The sequence below is a fragment of the Platichthys flesus genome, chromosome 13, assembly GCF_949316205.1.
Source record: "Platichthys flesus chromosome 13, fPlaFle2.1, whole genome shotgun sequence".
NCBI lineage: Eukaryota > Metazoa > Chordata > Actinopteri > Pleuronectiformes > Pleuronectidae > Platichthys > Platichthys flesus.
The window spans coordinates 14,391,310-14,413,631 of NC_084957.1; the positions used below are offsets into that span (position 1 = coordinate 14,391,310).

Here is a 22,322-nt window from a genome sequence, read left to right on the forward strand (position 1 = left end):
CTTTCATGGCATCTTTCACCAGAAAACTAAATCACTTATTTTCTATAATAATTGTATATTTACATCAGTTTGAAAGAAATGTTGAAGCATTCCTTTGCTCTTTATTTGCCAGTGTTAAAAGCAACATAAGATATGTTGACAAACCACCTTGAATAGACGATACACTCCAGTGGTACAAAGGAAGATCAATCAAATTAGATATCAATAAAAATGTTTATTTATTAGCTACTTATTGTCTATTTATTGCTATTTATTTTACCTCCTTAATCTTTATCTTGATGTCCTTCACCGACCTGTTTGTTTGTTGACGTGTGCTTTTTGACACCTATCATATTGGATGTTTTTTGTGTGATTGTGAGAAGAGTAAGCTGAAAATGAATTGTCCTCCTTAATTGAATAGCAGGACAATAATGTAAACAAAATAATTAAACAAGTTCAATCTGCAATAAAGTAAGAATACATAACTGGAATATTCAAATATGATCAAAACTATTTCCGATCAATAACTTTAATCCAGAGCCACAGGAAATAACAAAACTGTGTGCACTGACTTTTTGTTTGTTTGTTTGATAAGGGTCAATGTCTCCATGTTCAGATTAAAATCAAACGTAAAATGATTCAAGTTTGGGGAGGACTCTGCAAACCTTGCTTTGTATCTGTGACATTTACCTTTACTTATAATTAGAGGGTTGAACATGTAAATCAGAGGCTTATTATCACATTTAAATGTAGTAGTTGTCTTTTATTGTTACCGGATGATCAGTCTTGTTATAAACACGATCCTCTGTGTGTGGTGCTGAAGCACGAAGTTACTTCACAGTGAGGCGAGAGGTTTGTAAACACTGCACATCCTGGACCGTACCAAAGCCGCGGGGCACGGCAAAGTGGACATTTACATTTTAATGCCACTCGGAAGGAAACTGGTTTTCCTCTCGACCTCGGGCAGAATCTTAATTCACGGTGCTTCGCGTGTTTGACTTGTTTAGTGGCAGTTTGAAGACAAACATCTCCCCCGGCGTTGAACACTCCCCCACCCGCAGCTCACCCCTCTCCTGTGCGGGGGAGTGAGCAGTGCCTCTGCGGATCAGCTGACTGAGAGGATCCCGCCCCGCACGGACCTGCTGCCGCTGCTGGAATGATCCCTGACACAGAGACAGGTCCACACACACACACACACACACACATACACACCCACAGCCACACACGTCCTCTGGGACACTTCACAGGTTCACTGTCGATTCCCTTTCAACAACGTTTAACCGAGAAATGTCCACCGTGACGAGCGGGCTGCTGTGAGGCGCCGCGGATGCTAACCGTGGATTTACTTCGCTATTGGTGAGTCGTCGATGTTTTTTATTTGCTTCACTGATTGCACAAGCTCTCTCCATTCATCGGGGGGGGGGGGGGGGGGGGGGTGGGGGGTCCTTTGATTTATTATTCCATCACTGTTTAAATAAAATAAAGAAATATTTTAAATACATGTAGAATTTCGTTTTTCTATCCACTAGCTAGCTACTTTCAAGCTAGCTAATAATAATAATAATGATAACGTTTGGCACTCTAGCTCAAACCTGCATAAGCTAGCTGTGCACAAACATCTCCCCGCAGCAGACATGTCTGGTCTTTTAGGGGGCGATGTTATCATCCAGTCTGTAGTCGGAGGTGGTTTCTCTTGCATAACATGCTCAGCAGTGTCTCCAGTGATGCTCCGGTACTGTCACAGTGCATTTCAGCTGCCAAGCTGCTTGTTAGTTGGCCACAGTTTCTGCTGGATGCAACCAGGGCTGGAAGATAAGGCCTAAAACACTTCAAGATAAACATTTCCAAATCACATATTGTCACAATATCCTTTCTGTTCAGTTGAAAGACTGACATTTTGCTCCTGAGTGAACAATGTAGTGTCAAACTCTTCTCTATGGGCAGAGAATTGTACCGGTTGCAGTGACAGCAAAGTTATTTAATCTTATCTTAGAGTGCTTGCACAATCCACAAGCAATATATCGACATATTGAACCTGTATTCTTTTGCCTCTAATGTAAAATAACAGTGCAATAACTTTAGATATTGTTTCAACGCCCAGCCCTGGTTTCAACGTCTCCTCATGTACCATCTGACAGCTGTAAACACTGGCACCATAAAGCCCGCTGTAGGGCTGCTGATGGCGTCAGTCAGGTGACTAGGTCCTTAGCTGGGCCTGTTGTGTTCCTGAGTGTCCTCCCTCAAAGCACACACTGCTCTGCTCAACACCGGCCTATAGAAATACATTATTATGGTTTTATCGCACTTTGTATTCTTGCTGGTAAACACACTTGAGGAAGTGACAGTGCACACTTAGATCTGGCTGGCCTGCGCTGTTTGACTGTCGAGCTGTCAAACGCTGTCTGACGATTGAAGGATTCACAAACTTCTGAAATTATGTTTTACTTATATTATGTTTTTGATTTAATCAAGGAGTAGTTGCCGTTTAGACAGCGTCATCGTCCACTTGTTGTCTTCATTCAGTTAAATATTAATATCATAGCGGTGTAGGGTGACAGTGTAATCCACCAGTGACATGGTTTTATAATACTGAAGTTACGAGTACTGTACATGGCTTTCATTTGTAAGACGGGCTTATGTTTCAACAAAATGATAATTTCTAGACACGTTTCTGTCTCTCCTTCCATTACATGACACATTTATTTATTACATAGTCATCTGAACGCTTTTGTTAGTTAATAACAAAATTTAAGCGACCATTACCAAAATGTTGTGGAAGGTAATGTAAAATGAATGTTGACAAATACTATTAGGGTCAATCGGGCTCCATGGTGCCTTTAACGCCGGCTGATGAGAATATTAGCATCATGTCACTGGTTCACAGGAGTGGTGTGAGAGGTTTAAGGACTGGCAGTGTTTAGATGATGTGATGAGATGAGAAAGGCTCTCTCCATGATTCTTCTTTTAGAAATTCATTGATGAGGTGAGATTGATCCTCTGTAGAGGAGATTCATAAATGCGACAGCAGCGCAAGGGGAAATAATAGTAAGAATAGATGAATAAATACAATATAGTAGAAATAATGCAGTTTATAGCCAAGTTAGTTTTTTCTAAATTGTTCACTCATTCCACTTATCCCCAACTTTCTCTCGCTCACTGGCTGTCTCCCTATACTGTGAAGAACAAAAGCCACTTCCCTCTCCCTCTTATTCCAATCGATCTATAGATTCTAGAAGTGGGTTCATTTCCCCCCCTGCTCTTCTACTTGTTTATTGTACTGAAGGTCTGCTCTGTAGGCAGTTTAATACTGCAACTGGTGCTCATTGTTTTTTGTTGATTAACCTATTGATTGCTCTTAGGTGCAACGGGTAAATATTTAGTTTAGAAATAGCATTGAAAAAGCCCATCAGTCATCAGGGCCAAAACTTAAATTACTTATTTGGATTAGTATCAAAAAACCCAGTATTTAGGTTCTAAAGATTTGAGGGGGCATTGATGTGCTGCCGTGCTGAGCACGTGTTGTTGGGCTTTTCCACGATGGCAAAGCTTCTCTCAGCTCAGCTAAAGGGAGTCCAGATGTCTGTGCTCCTCTCTAATCCTGCCTTCCACTCCCCGACCCACCTCCCTGTTTAGCCATATTCAGATGTATTACATGTGAGAAAAACACACCACCGCCTTTTTTTTTATGTGTGTGAAAGCAAGAAAGCTACTCTTTCTATATCATACAATATATTTGTAACATTTGAGTACATTCTATGATAAATGTTTTTTTTGGTTTTCTTTTGCCAGTGTAGACTAAACTCAAATCCTTTCCACATTTGGTTCTAAAGCTTCATTAATCAATAATATTATACGAACAAAGAATCAGAGGATCAGAGGCATTAATAATATAATAAGAAAGTGGTTGCTTGTCTTTTGGTTTAATGCCCTACACTGTTTAGTCCAGGGCCTTCCACTCTCATCCCTGTCATCTTACCTGCACAAAAACATTAGCAGCGAAAGAGCACAACATTTCCCTCTGGAATTCAAGGAGAAAAGGAGAGTGAATGAAACACAAAAGAACAACCATACAAATTGCAATATTGATCGTCTGCTAGACATTATAGCCACTGGGTGCTGATATCTGACCCGTCTTTGTCCCAGAGAGGCTAAAAATGTCACCCAGAGCCAGAGATTTTGTGTTATGAGGACTTCTCCCTCCTCAGATGGAGGAATAGGTCAGTCACACAAACACTGACCCGTCATGAATGAGGACATTTGTCTCCTTTGCCTCGAAACGTTTGTGTGCCAGTGAACAGAGCTAAATTGGCTAATTGGATTTGCCAAACAGGCCTCAGAGGCTGGGGGCTAGCTGACACATTGCAGACAAACAAATACTGACTCTTCTCGTGTGCTTGATAAACTTACTGTTTATTTCCTTAAAACCTTTTCATTTCTCATGTTCCCCTTTTCCAGACACGGTGTGCTAACTATGCTGACATCAGACTGATATATATCATGGACCCTGAAGAGTTAGAGCTGCAGAATGACTACCGCTACCGCAGCTACACGGGAGTCATCGAAAAAGCGCTGCGAAACTTTGAGTCTTCGAGTGAGTGGGCAGATCTCATCTCATCCCTGGGAAAACTCAATAAGGTACGGTATGATGCACAATGATGACCTAATGCTAAACAAACACTCTAGCTGTTAATTCTCCAAACATCTCATTATGTGCATCTGAATGAACTTTGTTCTGCTGCGGAAGTCCTTTTTTTCTTTTTTAAGTATATTGCATGTTTCAGTTTCACAGCTGTTACTGTGGTTCAGTTCTCTATAGTAACGAGGAAGTTCTTCTTTCTCATCGAGACTCTTCGTTACACTATATATATATATATATATATATATATATACTTTATTTGCTCAGGTCATCTTGTCTTTTTGAGGAAATAAATATGCAACTTCTGTTTCAGCTTTCTGTGCAGATATTTACTTTGAGTTTATTTGTGTGTTAATGCACTAAAATTAGCCCTTTTTAAAGTGCAGAGACCGGCGGAGAAGTTTAATGTCTTATTCATCAAGTCTTGTGGAACTGGTATTTCTGTGGGTTTATTTCTTTATGTGTTTTGCGAAATTCTCATTCGGAGTCGAAACTCTTTGGCTAATAGCAAATCCAGCTTCTTATTTTTTGGTCTCTTTCTCTCTCTATCAGGCCCTGCAGAGTAACATCCGCTACTCACTTCTACCCAAGAGACTGATCATAGGTAAGCGTCTGGCCCAGTGTCTACACCCAGCTCTGCCCAGTGGCGTACACCTCAAGGCCCTTGAGACCTATGAGGTCATCTTCAAAATAATCGGAACAAAATGGCTCGCCAAGGATCTGTTCATCTACAGGTAGAGAAACAAGCCTTGATCTTTTATTGCTTCAAGAAGAGCGCTGATACTGATACAAGTGTGTTGTTTATGACTTGTACGTTTATGTGTCTCTTTTTTGTTTGTTTTTTTCAGCTCCGGATTGTTCCCACTGTTGGGCCATGCAGCCATGGCGGTGAAGCCCGTCCTGCTGACAATGTACGAGCGATACTATCTCCCACTGCAGAGGGCTTTGCTGCCCAGTCTACAGGCCTTCATAACAGGCCTCCTACCAGGCCTGGAGGAGGGACTGGAGGTCAATGACAGGTACACTGCATATACCGTTTTTGTCAAAAGAAAGAAAGAGTTGATCAGAAACAAGAAAAAAATTTAAAACTAGGTCTGATTATCCCGCAGCGCACACACAGAAGGTTTCATCTCCATCTATCCCTGTTTTCAGATGCCCCAGGCGCATCCTGTCACCAATATACCAAATGTGCACAGTCAGGCTCAATGCACACTGGACGTTTAACTGCACTTTGTGTGGTGCACCTTGGCTCACAAAGATAGGATCCAATGTTTTTATTTAATATTAATTGCAAATGTTTGCACCATAGTGTGGCCTCAAGTTATGTCTCTCGTTCCCACGACTTATTAACTTGTGCCCACGACTAATTGTTCCTACCTAACAATGACTCATCACAGTACACTTGGTTCTCTTTGCTTATTCAGATTTTCCCCTTTTAACATTTAATTTTCCTGGTCTACACCAAAGCTAGGACGAATACATTTTGCACTTGTTTTAAATAAGTCTTCCCCTGCAGCAAAAGTCAGATGACTTTGTTTGCAGACTTCTTCGATAATCACGTATTTAATTTGCCTAGGGGTTTCAAAACATTTGCAGACAGCATGTATGACCATGAAATGATCAGTGTTTATTTAATAACAGGATGACCAAAGACTTGCTCTTGGTGCTTTTTAGAGTAACGGTGGATGAGTCGGTTGACATCCTAACAGCTAGTGTGTACTGAAGGGTTATTTTTGATCAGGATTGATTGGTTTGACCACGAGGCTCGGCTGTCACTGTGAAGTAGAGATTTACTCGTGGATGTGCTGTTGAACACTCGTCAATGAGTCCAATTTGTGTTCTCTCTCTCTGTGCAGAACTGATGCGTTGTTGCTCAAGTTGTCTATGCTCTTGGGTCAGCGGGTCTTCTATGGGGCCCTGTGGGGCAGCATGGTGGTGAGCCCTAATGTGCGGCTGCCCGCTGCCATCTTTATAGTCACACACTTTGACCGCATGGCTTCTCTGCACCAGCAGATACACATGCTAGGCTACAACAGTCCACTCCTGGTGAGTTTTTTGTCTTACATTTGATTTAAAACCCATTTAATAGTGAAAATCAACACAGAGGGGATGTTTGTATTATGAGCATTTTTCAGTCATGTCTCAATGTAGTTTTCTACTTGTTTGAATGTCTCTGCCTCTGTCCATCTCCAGTTGAAGGCAGTGTGTCTTTCTCTGCAAGACTCAAATGTCCTGGTACAGAGGCACATGCTTGAAATCCTGCTCTACTTTTTCCCTTTTGCCACCTGCCTGGTAAGTTCACACAAAAACTCACTTCTCTCCTATTATTCTTCACATGATTACATCTGTTTTCTCCGTATCTGCTGCTGTGATCATTTTTTAATCAGATTCCCATGACATCTTTTCCCTCTGTTATCTGCCAAAGAGAAAGGCTTAGTAATTTTTAATCACTCTTATTTTAATAGTCATGAAAGAGTGCTGCAAATAAACCCTCAGTTAATCCAATTTTAAACACAGAAAATAAAGATGACCTTTAAAATGGTTCCCAAATTGTTGTTGGTATCTATCAGATCAGACATTCACGTGGCCTTTTCGTATTTTCTCCACATAATTCAGTTAAGTTTCCTACGTTTAAATTGGGGAATTATATTAGTTGCCTTCTTGAGGTAGTTATATCACCATTTTATCAATATAGCAACAGTAAACGTGGAAGTTAAATGTAGTCACTATCAGTAGAAATGATTGCCAAAACTACAAATATTAGAATCTGGTTATTTAGAATTAAAAGCTACAATTATTCTGTAAATATGTTTTTGTGTACTGAATTGCCGTCACTGCTATTGTCCAGCTGTTAAATGTTTCTTCTATTTATTCTGAGTAAATCCTTTGCTGCTGCTTGAAACATTAAATATCTTGTTAAGCCAAGGATTTTACTGTATATATCAAATCAGTGAAGGATTTTTTCTTGGAGCACTGCGTGTAATATACTGTATATAAGCCCAAAAAATTGCCTTATCAATACTCATCTTACTGTCACTACGTGTGTTGTTTTAGGACCCAGTGGAGACGTGCATTACTTTGAGTGAGGAGGACATGGTCGCTGTGATGTCTTCCGCTTTACTCACGCTGCTCCGCAGAGACATGTCCCTGAACAGACGCCTCTACGCCTGGGTCCTAGGTGCTGACCTCAGTGATGAATCATCTGTTTCGCCACATGACCACTGTGTGGCTGCTGGAGTTTAGCCAGTTAATGTTTCTCTCAGTTCACTAATCTTTGTCTTCGCATGAACTTGTTTGCAGGCACAGACATAAAAGGGGAAATGGTGGCACCACACCCAACCCTCTCCTCTACCATAGAGGAGCACACATCCTTTTACTTCAACACCTACACCAGAGATTACCTTGTACAGGTAACTGACTCCTATGATAACACACACGCCAAACTCTGAAAAATGCATTAATAAATATATGTAAAATATAAGTTTATTTTATTATTACCTGGTTTGTCAGTGTTGTTTGACATTTTGGGGAAATTTGCTCATCTTGATTAAAACAATCTGCCATGTTTTGGGGGACTGATAGTTATGAGTGTGTGCAATGGTGCAGATCCCAGAGAAAACAATCTAGATCTAGTGATTTTATATGTGGTTTCATAAGAGAACTGTTTGGCCTTGGCAGAGGTTTGCGCTGTACTGTGTTCTTCATAATGAAATAATCAAAATAAAGCACATGGTGTTACAGAGTTAAGTAAAGATTTTAAACCCTGATAAAGAGACAAGCCTATGTGTCAGCTTCTACAGCGAATAGTAATTTACATGTCTCTTCTTGGTCAGGTGTGTCTGCTTTGAACAGAGCACTTGATGTGTGTTTGTCACCAGTTCAGCTTTTTCTCACCTGCTCATTTCTGTGACCTCAGGCTCTGATTAACATCCTCAAACAGAAGGATGTGGAGAACAACCCAGAGAATGTGATTGGATACCTCAAGCCTTTTCGAATCATCGTTAGCCTGCTCGATAAACCAGAGATTGGTAGGCAGCACTGAGCGCAGCCGTGCACAAATACGTCCAAATGCTGAATTACTGGATCCACCACGCTGTGTCATTGAGTCTCGCTTTCTAAGGTGGTTTTATTGTTGCAATGATGATGTTTCTGCTCAGGCCCAGCTGTGCTGAGCAGTGTGTTGTTGGAGGTGGTCCGAGCCTTCTACAGATTCTGTCGAGAGATACTGGGGGAGGAGGGCGACACCAATTCAGGGCTCTCAGGAAACCAGCTTGCCAGGTGAAAGTCATAGATGAAAGCACTGCTGCGAGGATGTTCATATTTCACTAAAATTGCAACTTACAAAGTGAGCATGGGTTGTAATTTTTGTTTTATTTTCTTTAACAGTAAGATAAAAGAGAATAAGAACGCATCAGAGATCATAAAGGCAGTGAATATGCTTGTGAGCTCCATGAACAGTGAATACCTGTGGGAGTACATGACACGACGCTTCTGCACTTCTCTCAGGTAATGTGGGGTTTACTTCTACATGTTAATCTCTAAAACTTAATTGAAAAGACAGTTTTGACTGTCAAGGATTAATTTAGCATATGTCGTGACTATCCCTGTATGTCTCAAATCCTAACCCACAAGTTAACATAAAGGATAATTTCATTCTCTTTCTCCACAGAGAAAAAGACGACCCACCGACGCCTCCTCAGCAGGACTGCAGTCATCCTGCTCCCTCTGTCTCAGAGATGTCCACCCTCATAATATTTCTGCTGGATGTTCTTCCTCTGGTAAGCAACACACAAAGAAGCATGCTAGCACATTGCTAGTTCTCTTTTATGCTAACAAAATTGGTGCAGTGAAATTTGCACCAAAAATAGGGATTCACAATAACAAATTACTCACCTTCCCTTTTTTGCATGCACGTATATTGTACTGTGACAGTTTTTAACATAAACTTTATTTTTTTTATTTTATTTTTTTTATTGACAGGAGCTACATGCTGACATCCAGTCACAGTTCCTCCCTGAGATGCTAAGCATCATGCTGCAGACCTTGCACAGTCATATGGACTCCATAAGCCTGGAGGATGTCACACACAGCGTGCGTGCCTGCTTCAAGGTCCTCAGTAAGATCCAAATGCCTGTGGCTTATATAGACATTGAAGCAGAGTCACACACAGAGGAGACGGAGCTACGTGCACCAGAGGAGGAAGGCAAAGAAACACAGGTTACACATTTTACAGTTTGAGCCAAATTGGTTTCTTTTTAAATGTTTAAGATTTTTCAAAGTGCCTCACCGTTACGAATTTCACCTAATCTAGGATGTCAAGATGGAGGGAGATGAAGATGCCAGTAATGGTCAGCTTAGTCATCGCCATAGAGATGAAGAGCAGTACACTGAAAGAGGAGAAGAGGCAGAGACTACACATGCTGTTTACCCAGCAATCAGATCTGAAGACAGCGGTTTAGGGGTCAGTGCCTCACCGTCAGAGCAGCATCTCCCACCAGGGATGGGGGCTGATGGAAAGGAAATTTGCAAAGACGGTGATGGAGTGTGGAAGAGGGGAGGAAGTGTGGACACAATGACCCTATGCCTGCAGGATATACTGTCCTTCATAACCACAAGGTAAATAACTGAATCAAGGTCAGATTATAATACGCTGGAAACTGTTTGAGCAGGCTATGGTTGCCCACAGGTAAACTGCCCACGTGTGGAGCAAAAGAAGCATAACACATTGACTGAAATGCAACGGCTATCGCCTTTTTTAAGCTTGTCTATATTCATATGCAGATGGGCAAAATGTCATCTGGCCCTAAAGCACCTACAAAAAGTATCACTGTTTGTGTTATGGGTGGAGAACAGTTTGACTCTTGTGTTGCAAGACATTAGTCGTAGAGTCGAAAATAGTATATGGCGAAAAAGAAGATGGATTTGACAGACGATGAGATAGTGGTCAGATTAATGCAAAGAATATGTACTTCTCTATAAAGCTATGATCTCTAAATATTTTACCTGTCATTTTTTTCAGATACCTGCTGGTGCAGGTGGAGGATGTCCCGGGACCCGAGGAGGGACTCCAACCAGATCCAGCCGCTGTCTCTGTGGATCAGAAGACATTGTTGCAGAGCATAGGGGGGCAAGAAATAAAACACAAACTGACTGAATTGTTCAATCCAAACAAAAACAAACCCCACCCCACATCTGATGTGCAGCCCCCGACAATCCCTGAGGAGAAGAAAGGGAAACGTGGGCCGCCAGGATGTGTGGACTGGGCGGCGGGCTACATGCCGCGAGGCAGAGCCGAGATCTCTGAAGCCTGTCGACAGGCATTCACCGCCACCTGCCACCTGTTGCTGGAGTGCGCCACTTTCCCTGTCTATATGAGTGAAGAGGAGACTCTGGCCCAACACACAGACATGTTTGCCTGCAAAGGTCAGCTCACAAATGGATTGTATTATAGCTGCTGAGTTAGTATAACTGTCATGTACCTGCTTTAGCCCACTGATAAGTAATTCAAATGTTTTTGTCTTCTAGGCAGTGAAGAGGACACGCTGCCTGTATGGCTGAGGTCCTTGATGATACTGTGCTGCCTGTCAAGAGACTATCACATTCAACACACAGCAGTGGCCTCCCTGTTGGAGCTTATCAACCACTCCCAGTCTTTAGCGCTGGTCATTCAGGACAAGCACATACGCTACCATCTTTCTGACTCTAACCCTCTGAGTGGGAGGCTGCAGATGGTCACTGTCCCACCCATCTACCCTGCTCTGCTACGTGTCATAGAGGAGGGCACAGATTTCTATCAGGTCAGATTATTAAAAAGAAAGTGTCTGTACAGCTCAACGCTGTTGTTTAAATGTGGTGTTTAAAATTGTGCTATTTTTGTGCTGTGATCCAGAGGGTGTCTCAGGTTCTGTGGAACCAGCTGGACATGGATCGGAGAGAGCAGCACATTTCTTGTGTGGAACTCTTTTACAGGCTTCACTGTTTGGCTCCGTCAGCGACAATCTGTGAAGACATCATCTGCCAGGCGCTACTGCACAAAGACAAGGTGTGTATAGCTGTACACACACACGTGTCAGTGTAACTGGGACACAAACAGACACTATGATATTTAATGGGTTGAGCAAACAAGCCAGTGGCTCTTCCTAACCATTATGTTTGTCTGTCCCAGGCTGTTAGGCTTGAAGCACTACATCGCTTCACAGTGCTGTGGCACCTGACCCGGGAAATCCAGACCAACAGGACCATGTCTCTCAACCGCTCCTTTGACCGGTGAGTAATTAATATACTGTATCTTCTTATCTCTTTATCATTCTTCACATCATCACTGCTACTCTGATTATGGATTCAATAAATATGCAACAGCTAACAAGTGTCCTAATGGTGGTGCCAGAGAAGTGTTTTAATAAGAGCCGTATTTACTATTTGAGTTGCAACAATGGGACTATTGCCATTTTTCCATTTTATTGTAAAATCTGAGTGTATACAGGCACCAACATATAAATGCAATGGGATTGACTAGCTTCCCTAGACATTAATACTGTATATGTAAAAAAGTGAGCACCCTCATGCCAAAAAGCATGAGTTTTATGCCCCATTATACCTCTTAAACGACTGACAGCGTACTGTCAAAATAAAGTATAAAAAAAACACTTAACTAAGTACAGCAAAAGACAGCTTCATTTTTTGTTTCAGTTCCTACAAAGGTTGTTTCTCTCTCTCTCTCTCAGGTCTCTGTGTGTGGTGGTGGACAGTCTGAGCTGCACTGATGGCTCTATACGTGCAGCTACGCAGTGCTGGCTGGTCAGGGCTCTGTCCCTAAATGATGTGAATCGAATCTTGGAACCTATCCTGTTGTTGCTGCTTCACCCGTCCACTCAGCGCTCCTCCATTCACAGCATCAAACAAAATCTCACTGCGGGTAAGTGGGCTTTTCTGCATGAGTAAAATGGGAATTTGGGAATACATATTTCCGGATGGAATGTATTCTTAGTTTTGTGTGTGTTCTATTAAATTGACATGCTCTTTGCTTTCAAGGTAACCTGAAGATTCTTAGCAGCAGAAGTCGAAGCTCCACCAGAACGTCTGGGTCATCTGGGGATGCTATGGCAACAGAGGTCACCACCTTAAATCTCACCAACATTGTGGACAGGGAATCCCTGTGGGCAGAGTTGGACACTGGTCCAGAGCAGGTCAAACCGCAGGACTCTTTTGTGCCATCAAAGAGTGAGAGTGAAGACACAGAGGAGGAGGAAGAGGAGGAAAATAGAGCAGATGATGAGGCTGAGAGTGAACACACGGAGTCAGCAGACACTAGCGGGGCCCAGGTATCCACAGAGAGCTCCGGTTCTGGTTCTGCTCTGTATGGCAGCATTGAGGATGGCAGGCTGGTCAATGGCCTGCGGAGGGCAGAGTCTGAGCGTACACAGGCATCTGATTCGCTGTCAAGTGAGGATGAGGAGGATTTAGAGCTGGAGACAATGGCCAGGTCTCGCCTGTTAAAACAGGAGCGTGAGAAGAGAGAAGCCATCGACTCTCTGTTTCTTCATGTGCTGCTGTATCCTGTGGCGGGCGGCTGGCGCCACCTGCTCCAAGGTCTGTCACTGCTAGACAGCTTGCTGAGAAGCAGCGCTGAGTGCCCTCTAGTGGATGCACTCTCTTCTAACGCTCTGGACACAAGCGCGGCTGCACATTTAAACCTGGTCTCTAACCTTTTACACCGACACCAACAGGCTCAAGATGGAAACGGCTTCTACGGCTGCCTGCTTTCACCATCCTCCTCCCCCTCTCTGCCCCCGTCCATTCTCATTGAACTGCTGGTGTCTTTGTGCCTGCGATTCCTGCGCTCTCATTACCCTTCATACCTGAGCCTCGGCCCTCTTGACCTGCAGGGGAACAGGGAGGTTCAGGTAAGGAGTGTGGAGGTGCTAACCCGGATTGTGAACCAGCTTGGTTGCGTGGCACGAGGTCATGAGGGCAATGGGGCCAGTGCGGAGCCCATCCGCAGAGTCTTGTCCAGATGTCAAGTGCAGCAATATGCTCTGCTTACACTTTCTGCATCCATGTATGTCAGCCAGAGGGGAATGGACAAAGTAGCATCCAGAAATGTGGAGCTGCTGGTTGAGCAGGGAGGCCTGTCAGAGGAGAGTCTGGTGAATCTTGGATCAGGAGGCGGGCAGGAACAGTACCCCTTACAAATGGAATTACTCAAACTCCTTGAGGCTCTCATAGTCCTGGAGCACCATGTGGGGCTTGGCGCGGCCATCCCATCAGGTGGCTTAGGCGGAGCTTCCAACCAGCCTGTGGAGTCTCGTGAATCCCCAGCTGCCAGCTCCCCCCTCGCCCGTGAGTGGCAAACTGCGGTCCTTTTCCAGCAGTCCATCAAATCAGCCCAGTATGTCCAAAGTCACCCCATTACAGCCCAAGGAATGTTTGTTTCTGCCGCAGCCATGGCCCTGCAGCCACAGTACGGCTATGCCATGCACCCCCACTGGGTGTCTCTGTTGTGCTCCACTCTGCCCTACCTGGGACGCTCATTAGGAATCATTGTGGCGCCCCTCATCGGTCAGATCTGCAGGAACCTAGACGAGCTGGTAAAGCTGTATGAGCATGATGGAGGAAAGACAAATCAGAGGTAGGTTGTGCTTTCATACAGTAGCTTTTTATGTTTAGTCAGTTCTCACCCAAGATGTGATTTATATCATTATCAATTAAACCAATATTTAAACCTAAAAACGGCACATGAAAAAAAGCAAAGTCATTTTTGCAATTGTTTTTTGGAAATCAGGTTAATGACTTAAAAGATTATTATTGTTATGCTTGTGTGTATCATGATAAATGTGCCAGCAGCAGCTATTAATTCAGATCAATTTTTTTCGATTGTAGAATTCAGACACTATTTTGACTGTTATGAGTAGTATGAGAATGAGATGATTAAGAAATTACACAAGATATTTTTTACACCTTTGGCCTGTAACTGACTCAACGTTGACAAAACTTTTACAACTAAAGCACTCCTCAAGAGATCTTATATTTTTAGTCATGTGTCATATTGAACCATTGCAGTCAAGCTTTTGTCCAAAAAACGTGTAGTTAGGGAGAACAAGTTGCAGTTGCTTGATTGCTTGAGACCCAGGTTATTTCTGGGCTTGTACACCAAAAGGTTAGTGTCTGGTAACAGGTTTAATGAAATATCTGATTGTCTCCTGATCAGCCTCAGTGGCAGGAGAGAGAACATCGCCCCCGACTACCCTCTCACTCTGTTAGAAGGCCTGACCACTATAACACACTATTGTCTACTGGACAACAAGAGGGTGAGAAGTAAACATACAGATTTATATCTTTTATTTGTATGACAATATAAAAAAATTAACAACAATTTCTATTAGTCCCTGGTTGCCTGTGACCATTCGGACGTCCGTAATGCACGCAACGCTGTGATCGAGGCTCTGCCGGAAATGCTCACTAGCATGGTTTTGTTGTGGGGCGTGGTCAGGAGGGAAGAGTTTCACCGGCGGGCGTCTGACTCTGGCCAGAACAGCAGACAAACTTCTACATCTGTCTACTTTAAAAGCACCAAGGTGTGTGTTTGACAAACATGTCGTTAATGCTGTGTATTTTTTGCACTTATACCTTTGTCTACTTTAAGAGCACCAAGGTGTGTGTTTGACAAACATGTTGTAAATGCTGTGTGTGTTTGTTGATCATGTTATAATCTCACACATTACCTCCTGCTCAGCCATGTCCATGAAGTATCATCTGAATGGATTAATTTACGGTGTGTCCATGTTTAGATCCTTCGCCACCGAATTCTGGAGTTCCTGGTCCCTCTGACTGGGCAGTATGGCATTCAGATGATGGCTTCACTGGGAGTAGTGTGGAGCAGCAGGAAGAGTAGAAGGAGGCATAAACATATGGTGAGACCTGCAGTTAGTGAAGAAACAAAGAAAGTCGCATCTATGTCACTGATTGGCTTGAGAGAACTTGTTGGCATCTTTATGTTCTTCTTTCTTTAGGTTTTACCTGTGGCCAGTGAGGCTCGTCTGGCCATTGTGGATCTGGTGAAATCACTGAACACCTTGCAAACAGATACCATCCTGCAGTTGATCAAAGAGGTGGTGAAAAAACCTCATCAGATTAAAGGAGAACAGGTATGCAAACACATATACACTCTTAGATGCTCATGTTTATGTTTGTAAAGTCTTTTTTCACTCATTTTCAAAACATGTTCTACCTTTTTCTCCACCAGAAGTCAGCCTTGGTTGATATCCCCATGTTACAATTCAGCTATGCCTATATCCAGACGTAAGTAAGAAAAAACAGAAGTCCCAACCTCAGATTTCTTACAGCCATTCTGTAAGAAATGCTCACTGTAACGATCTCCGTCTCTGTTTGTAGTATTTCCGCCCAGGTTCTGCACGAGAACATTGCCCCTCTCCTCAGTCTGCTGCGAGAGTCTGTTCAGCTCAACCTGGCCCCGCCCGGACACTTCCTTCTGCTGGGGTCAGTTTTAAACATTCAGAGCTTAGCCAACACTCTGTATGGTAATACTTACACAAACATATTTAGGACAAACACACCAAAACTCTCTGCAGTCCATGTTTATGTAGTCAATCTGACAACTTTTGTTATCTTCTCATATTATTTTCTCATAATCATCTTTATTGTTTAAACAGTTCAGAAATGCATTGCCTTAAGGGTTTTAATTTGTAAAAATGTTGGGCACTGTATTCAAGTTAATTGATTTAGGAAAATGCAAAAATATTTCGTATCTTGCAGAATCCTCAATGACTTTGTCAATCGGCTCCCCAACATGGACAATAAGAAGGATACTCGAGACCTGCAGGTATGATACTTGAAAAAAAAAACAACGTGAGCCTCTGTGTTGATATTCAGGGGAAATTTACTTGCACTTAAGTAACCAGGTTAGAAGAGGAAAGCATAAAACTGCACGGTAGTAGACTGGTAGCTATTGACTGGTTTATGTATTCAGCAGGTCAATAACCAGAAACTGACTTAGTTAGACCTATACAAGCTACTTTACATTAGTTTCAGATAAGGACCGACTATTATTTCAAATATGGGGACTCATTACCTCATTCAATCAAGCTCGTCTATTCTACTATTTTCCATGTATATAATTTTTCATCATGCTTGTTAAAAGCTAATTAGAGCCTTGGTTATCGGTAAATATAAGGCAGATAAACCAGGTTTCTCAATGACTTGTCATTTAAGAGTTATGTGCAGAACTAAGTAACTACATTACCATGCAGGAAGTGACTCAACGGATCCTCGAGGCGGTGGGTGGGATCGCGGGATCATCCCTGGAGCAGACCAGTTGGCTGAGCCGCAGCCTTGAGGTCAAAGTTCAGCCGCAGGTGTGCCCTGAAGCAGACGAGCCTGATGACGCAGATGCTGAAGGTGAACAATGCGGTTACTTCACCCAAATACATTGGTGTACAACCTCAGCTGTATTTATTTATTATTCATAAAATATGAGAAATATTAAAAGCTTGGTAAGACTCACAAATTAGCTTACTCTCATTTTCTCCCTGTCAGAGTTTGCTCAAGCCAGCACCATGGTCTCCTCCTCAGCTCCCTCAATTTACAGTGTGCAGGCGCTTGCTCTCCTGGCTGAGGTACGGTTCTGTCATTTTATTTTTATAGCAAGTAAAATAGTGTTTGAAGTGTTTAACACTTTTTCTCATTGTGTAGATGTTGGCATCACTGCTGGACATGGTGTACCGCAGCGATGAGAAGGAGAAAGCCGTTCCTCTCATTTCTCGGCTCATGTACTTTGTTTTTCCGTATCTGAAGAACCACAGGTAACTGCTGTCGTTGTGCTCTAGGTTATCTTGGTGTTAATAGCATTGCAGCCTTCAGTCTTAGTAGATTATGATTGTTCTACCGGCAGAAATTGAAAATAATAATCGTAATTTTGTTTTTATTAGTGTATAACTACCTGAAATAAAGAAACTTGCATGTTGCACTGCCATGTTTCTACCGAAGCCCAGAACGGACAAACCACACACTGACTGTCACTGTTGTCGGCCCTGATCCAGGGGATTTCCTGCCTTTTGCTCTCATGTGCTCATTCAGACATCCTCCTGATTTTTAACTTGGTGGCTGGCAGGTGAAACTCAAGAGACAGTCTTAGCCTCTCATTGGGAAATTTGAGTTCACACATACAGCCTCCCAGGAGAATTCTACATAGCTCGAACAGGAGGAGCAAGGGAAGCAGTGTTCAGTTAGTTGTAATCTGCAACCTCACTGCTAGATGCCCCTACTAACTCCTAGATACTGGTTCTTTAATAGAGTTCCACTAACTACCTTTCTCTTTTGTAGTGCCTACAACATGCCCAGCTTTGATGCGGGTGCTCAGCTGCTGAGCAATCTGAGCGGGTATGCCTACACCAAAAGGGCCTGGAAGAAAGAGGTCTTTGAGCTATTTATGGACCCCCTCTTCTTCACCATGGATGCTTCCTGTGCACCCAGGTTAGTGGGTCGTCTGTTGGATTGAAATTTATTTCATTCATTCACCACTGTACAGCCAGGAACCATCAAAAATATAGCATGTGGCGGACATGTGTGGCCTCAGATAAATCATGAAATGTATCCACGGTTGTGTATTTTCTTTCCTGTCATTAATAGCACTATAGTTATATATAGTTCTTTATCTAATAATCAGGGGATCATTGCGGAAGATGGATGTTTGATTTTGTGCATACAGTTTAAGTTTTAGTACTGCAAAGCTGATGCTAGGTAACACACGTCACCACCGGGAGGATCCAACCGCGGTTCAGCTCTAGTACGCAAAGCCATCTCTTGTTTTCCTGCTTATAATTGGGACTTATGTCAAGATGGTTCTTTTAACCTTTAGATTTCTTTCATAGACATCTAGGTTTCTGTTAATGCTTATTATTCTAAACATAAAACAAATTCTCTTCCACCATTGCCCAATTCATGACAGTGCTAATTTCATCATTACCATTCAGATTGTTCATTGGCTCCACTGTGCGTCTTTGTTCAATATTTTGCTGCATCTTAATACGAAAAGGAAAGTCTTCGTCCCTGAGGTGTATTTAATGAGGTTGCTTAAATCAACTGAAAAACTCTCATGCTTTCCTCTCCTGTGTTCTTTCTAGTTGGAAATCCATTATTGATCATCTGCTGACTCATGAGAAGACAATGTTTAAAGACCTCATGAGTGAGTACAGCCTGTTTGAGTTACGCTATCTGTGATACAGTTTGTAGAATAATCAATTCAGACAAACAAATATAAAGTTTAAGCTTCTTAAGGATTTAAAGAAGTTATGAACTCTTTCAGACGAGTAAATTGAGATTTATCGTTTAAAAAAAAAACCAGTGCAGCCACAATGTCACTTCTTGAAATGTTTGCTTGACGAGAAGTTTTGGATTATTTGCTGTTACAAACTTTTATTTTCCATGTGACGTAGGCTTGCAGAGTGGCTCCTTGAAACTGTTTGGTAACGTAGATCAGAAACCCATGCTGCTGAAGCGCCAGGCCTTTGCCATGTTCAGTGGGGAACTCGACCAGTACCATCCTTATCTGCCCCTCATCCAAGGTGTGGCCCTGCTTTTTGTACCTGTGTGTAATTTAGTGGTTTAAAAATGGTGCTCTGTAACATTTTCAAAAAGAACAATCCTCACCCTTTCAGAGCGTCTCACAGAGGCTCTGCGTACAAACCCCAGCCCAGCTGTTTCAGCCCAGATGTTCTTGATGTTTCGTGTTCTCCTGCTACGGATTTCATCCCAGCACCTGACATCTCTTTGGCCAATCATGGTCACAGAACTGGTAAAGATCACTTCCTGTAAGAACATGGCTTTAAAAGCATGCAGGCTCAATACTGAACCAATGTCTATTTTATTTGTCGTTCTTCAGATTCGCATTTTTGCACGTCTAGAGAAATCTCTGCAGCCGGATAAGGAGGTCTCAAAGTGAGTTAAATTATTTTGCTCACAAAATCCATTTTCCATGACATCCTTCAATGCTCTCTCTTAAATTACTCTGGTCTTATTTTACTACCTAGACTGGCAAAGGTGGTGCGTGGAGCCCTTGAAAGAAATGGACCGGTGAACTTCTCTCAGGCAGAGTTGGACATGTACCTGTCAGCCTGCAAGTTTCTGGACACCTCCTTGACCTTTCCTCCAGAGCAGATACCAATCTTTCAGATGTAAGAGACCAATTTAGAAAGTAACTTCAAAACATTTGTAACTAGATTGAGATGTTAGATAAGTTACTTTTTCTGTCATACTTTTTCTGTCTAACTTTTTTTATCCACATGCAGGTATCGCTGGGCATTTGTCCCTGAAGTGGATGTGAACCGCTACAATGGCCCAGAGATGTCGCTGATGGAGGCTGAGCAGGAATGCATACCCCACGTTGTCAAAGTAATGGAAGGGATTCAGCAAAGATATGGGGTAAGATCAGTTTTATAACATATTGGAAGGCTTAGATTCAGACACACTGTTGTGGTGGAAATTTGAAACAAATTATAAAGTCAATATTGTCTTTTAGGGTTTTATTTAAGACTTTTTAAAAAGGGATCAAAACTTCAGCAGAGTGTTACTTAGTATTTACACAACTAATGTTCGTAAATTTGAAGGTCAGATTAGATCTGCTACATCCTGGTCTCCAACAAAGGAATTTTTGATATTCAATTAGTTCCAATCTAAATCTGGTTTCTTACATAAATGCCTGGCGTTGAGTCTCTAATGGAAGCTTTAGTGTTTGGTTATGATGAGGTGGATCTTTTGTCATGGTAATGATGTCATATGAATTAACACTTGTTTGGGATGAACATTAACTGAGAGGGATGTTTTTGTTTTTAATATCCTGACCTTATTTTCCAGACCCTGAACGGACTGAGCGAGGAGTCTTCCACCGAGCGTTTGGAGTTCCCCCTCCTCACTCAGTGCTCCCTGCGCTCCATCACCCAGCTGTTGCCTTTTCTTCGCACCCTTTGCTGTTCCTTCCAGGTTCCTCCCCCTAACGGCCACCTAATGCAACACTGCCCAATAGCAGACTACCCAGCCACCAATCCGCGCGCAGTCCTGAGGAAGCTGGAGGACATCATTGAGAAAGAATTCCTGGACTCCACAGAGAGTTAAAAAAACTCAAGCATGAAGCTTTCAAATAAGTCCTCTCCCCAAGCTTTTAGACCTACAGCCATATGAGTGTAATATCTAAAATAGGCACAACAGTGATCATGGAGTGTGAACTTGAAATGTTTTAACGTTTTAACTTGTCTGATTTCCGAAATAATACTTCTGAGGTTCACCCTGAATCTGTTATGGAAAGACCAAGGGACATTGTTGTAGCTCATTCAGTTGTCTGAAAGATATGGTATTAATTACAAGTTAAGTAGATATGCTCCTTTTCATTTCTCTGTGATGTACTTTGTCTCCACACTATCCAAAAGGTTGACACATTGAGATTGTTCCACAGTGTCTACTCTCTTTGCTCTTATTGATTTTAGAAGAAGAAAAAATAATGATTCCATAAACATCAAATTATTGTTCCGCTACCGCGTTTTTGTTTGTAGCCAAATAGCAGATTCACTGTGAGGAGTTTTATCATGTATTTGTTTTCTTTTGGTTCCCATAACAAGCGTACACACTGCATCTGTCTGACTCTGAGAATGTGAAGGTTGTATGCCTGCAGGACCCCGCTGTAGAACTACTTTCTCTCTTTTTGTAGTGAATTAATTATGGGACCTCACTGATTTACATTGATTTTACGAGTAAGTTACTGAATGTGTTTTTGTGTACACCACGAAAACCCCTTACAATATCCTGGATTTTATTGGGTGTACCTCGGTAGTATACAGTACATTCTTGCAGTTGTTGGTGTTTAAGGGAACTTGAATCTATCTTTGTGGTTGTTGACTGATGGTTTTCACAACTGCCTGTCTTGTTTTCCAGAGTAATGAATGTTTACGTAATTTATTTTGGATGTCTAAAAGGACCATGTTAAGTTTTGAATTAAGTGAAAAGGTTCATTAAAGTAAATATTTAGCTTAAATGGTGGTACATTCTATTTGCAGCTTTTAGTTGCTTGTTTTCCTGCGGTTGCACATCAGGGGAATTTATTCAGGGATTGGGAAAAACGGTAACGTCTACTTCATGGTTGGTAGTTCAGTAAAGGTAAAATATAATAAAGACAGTCATGGTTGTTGGTTCATCCTATGGCACCTCGTACACATAGTGGACAATTTACCCTCTGTGTTTCTGTGTCTGTGTATGTCTGAAATTATAAATAGATAGTCCATACATCTAAATTACATTACATGTCATTTGGCAGACGCTTTTATCCAAAGCGACTTACAAATAGTGCATTCAACATCTACGCGGGCCATTTAGGGGTTCAGTATCTTGCCCCAGGACACTTTGGAATGCAGATGGGGAAGAGTGAGGATGAACCGTCAACCTTTTTATTGGAGGACGACCACTCTACCCCATCATAAAGGATAGGGACGTAGCTAAAGGTCAAATATAATAAAGCCATTCATTGTTGGTGGTTCAGTCCTCCTACACATAGTGAACAATGAACCGTGTGTGTGTCTGTATCTGTGTGTGTTAAAATTTAAAAAAGATAGTCCATCATTTTTAATGATAGGGACGTAGCTAAAGGTAAAATATAATAAATACTTTTTAATATATTTGTATTATGTCAATGTGCAAAACAAACATC

General features: G+C 42.2%; 1 protein-coding gene across 2 annotated transcripts; it reads left to right on the forward strand.

Moving 5' to 3' along the window:
* Nucleotides 1–1,137: 1,137 nt before the first annotated feature.
* dop1b (DOP1 leucine zipper like protein B) lies at nucleotides 1,138–21,803 on the forward strand. 2 transcript variants are annotated; one of them, XM_062402107.1, is made up of 38 exons: nucleotides 1,138–1,157; nucleotides 4,435–4,614; nucleotides 5,168–5,349; nucleotides 5,464–5,634; nucleotides 6,472–6,661; nucleotides 6,809–6,907; nucleotides 7,670–7,793; nucleotides 7,916–8,025; nucleotides 8,532–8,643; nucleotides 8,773–8,893; nucleotides 9,002–9,121; nucleotides 9,285–9,393; nucleotides 9,596–9,832; nucleotides 9,927–10,231; nucleotides 10,635–11,038; nucleotides 11,141–11,412; nucleotides 11,505–11,657; nucleotides 11,781–11,881; nucleotides 12,340–12,530; nucleotides 12,647–14,243; nucleotides 14,823–14,922; nucleotides 14,998–15,189; nucleotides 15,403–15,525; nucleotides 15,625–15,759; nucleotides 15,858–15,913; nucleotides 16,007–16,111; nucleotides 16,388–16,454; nucleotides 16,882–17,029; nucleotides 17,168–17,247; nucleotides 17,324–17,433; nucleotides 17,954–18,103; nucleotides 18,754–18,815; nucleotides 19,066–19,194; nucleotides 19,288–19,424; nucleotides 19,512–19,567; nucleotides 19,660–19,803; nucleotides 19,918–20,050; nucleotides 20,483–21,803. In XM_062402107.1, the coding sequence occupies exons 2-38, from the start codon at nucleotides 4,477–4,479 to the stop codon at nucleotides 20,738–20,740; spliced, it is 6,921 nt and encodes a 2,306-aa protein (XP_062258091.1). In that variant the 5' UTR covers nucleotides 1,138–1,157; nucleotides 4,435–4,476; the 3' UTR covers nucleotides 20,741–21,803. The 2 variants fall into 2 exon arrangements, with proteins under 2 accessions (XP_062258091.1, XP_062258090.1); XM_062402106.1 differs by lacking the exon at nucleotides 1,138–1,157 and adding an exon at nucleotides 1,167–1,335.
* The last annotated feature ends 519 nt before the right edge of the window (nucleotides 21,804–22,322 follow it).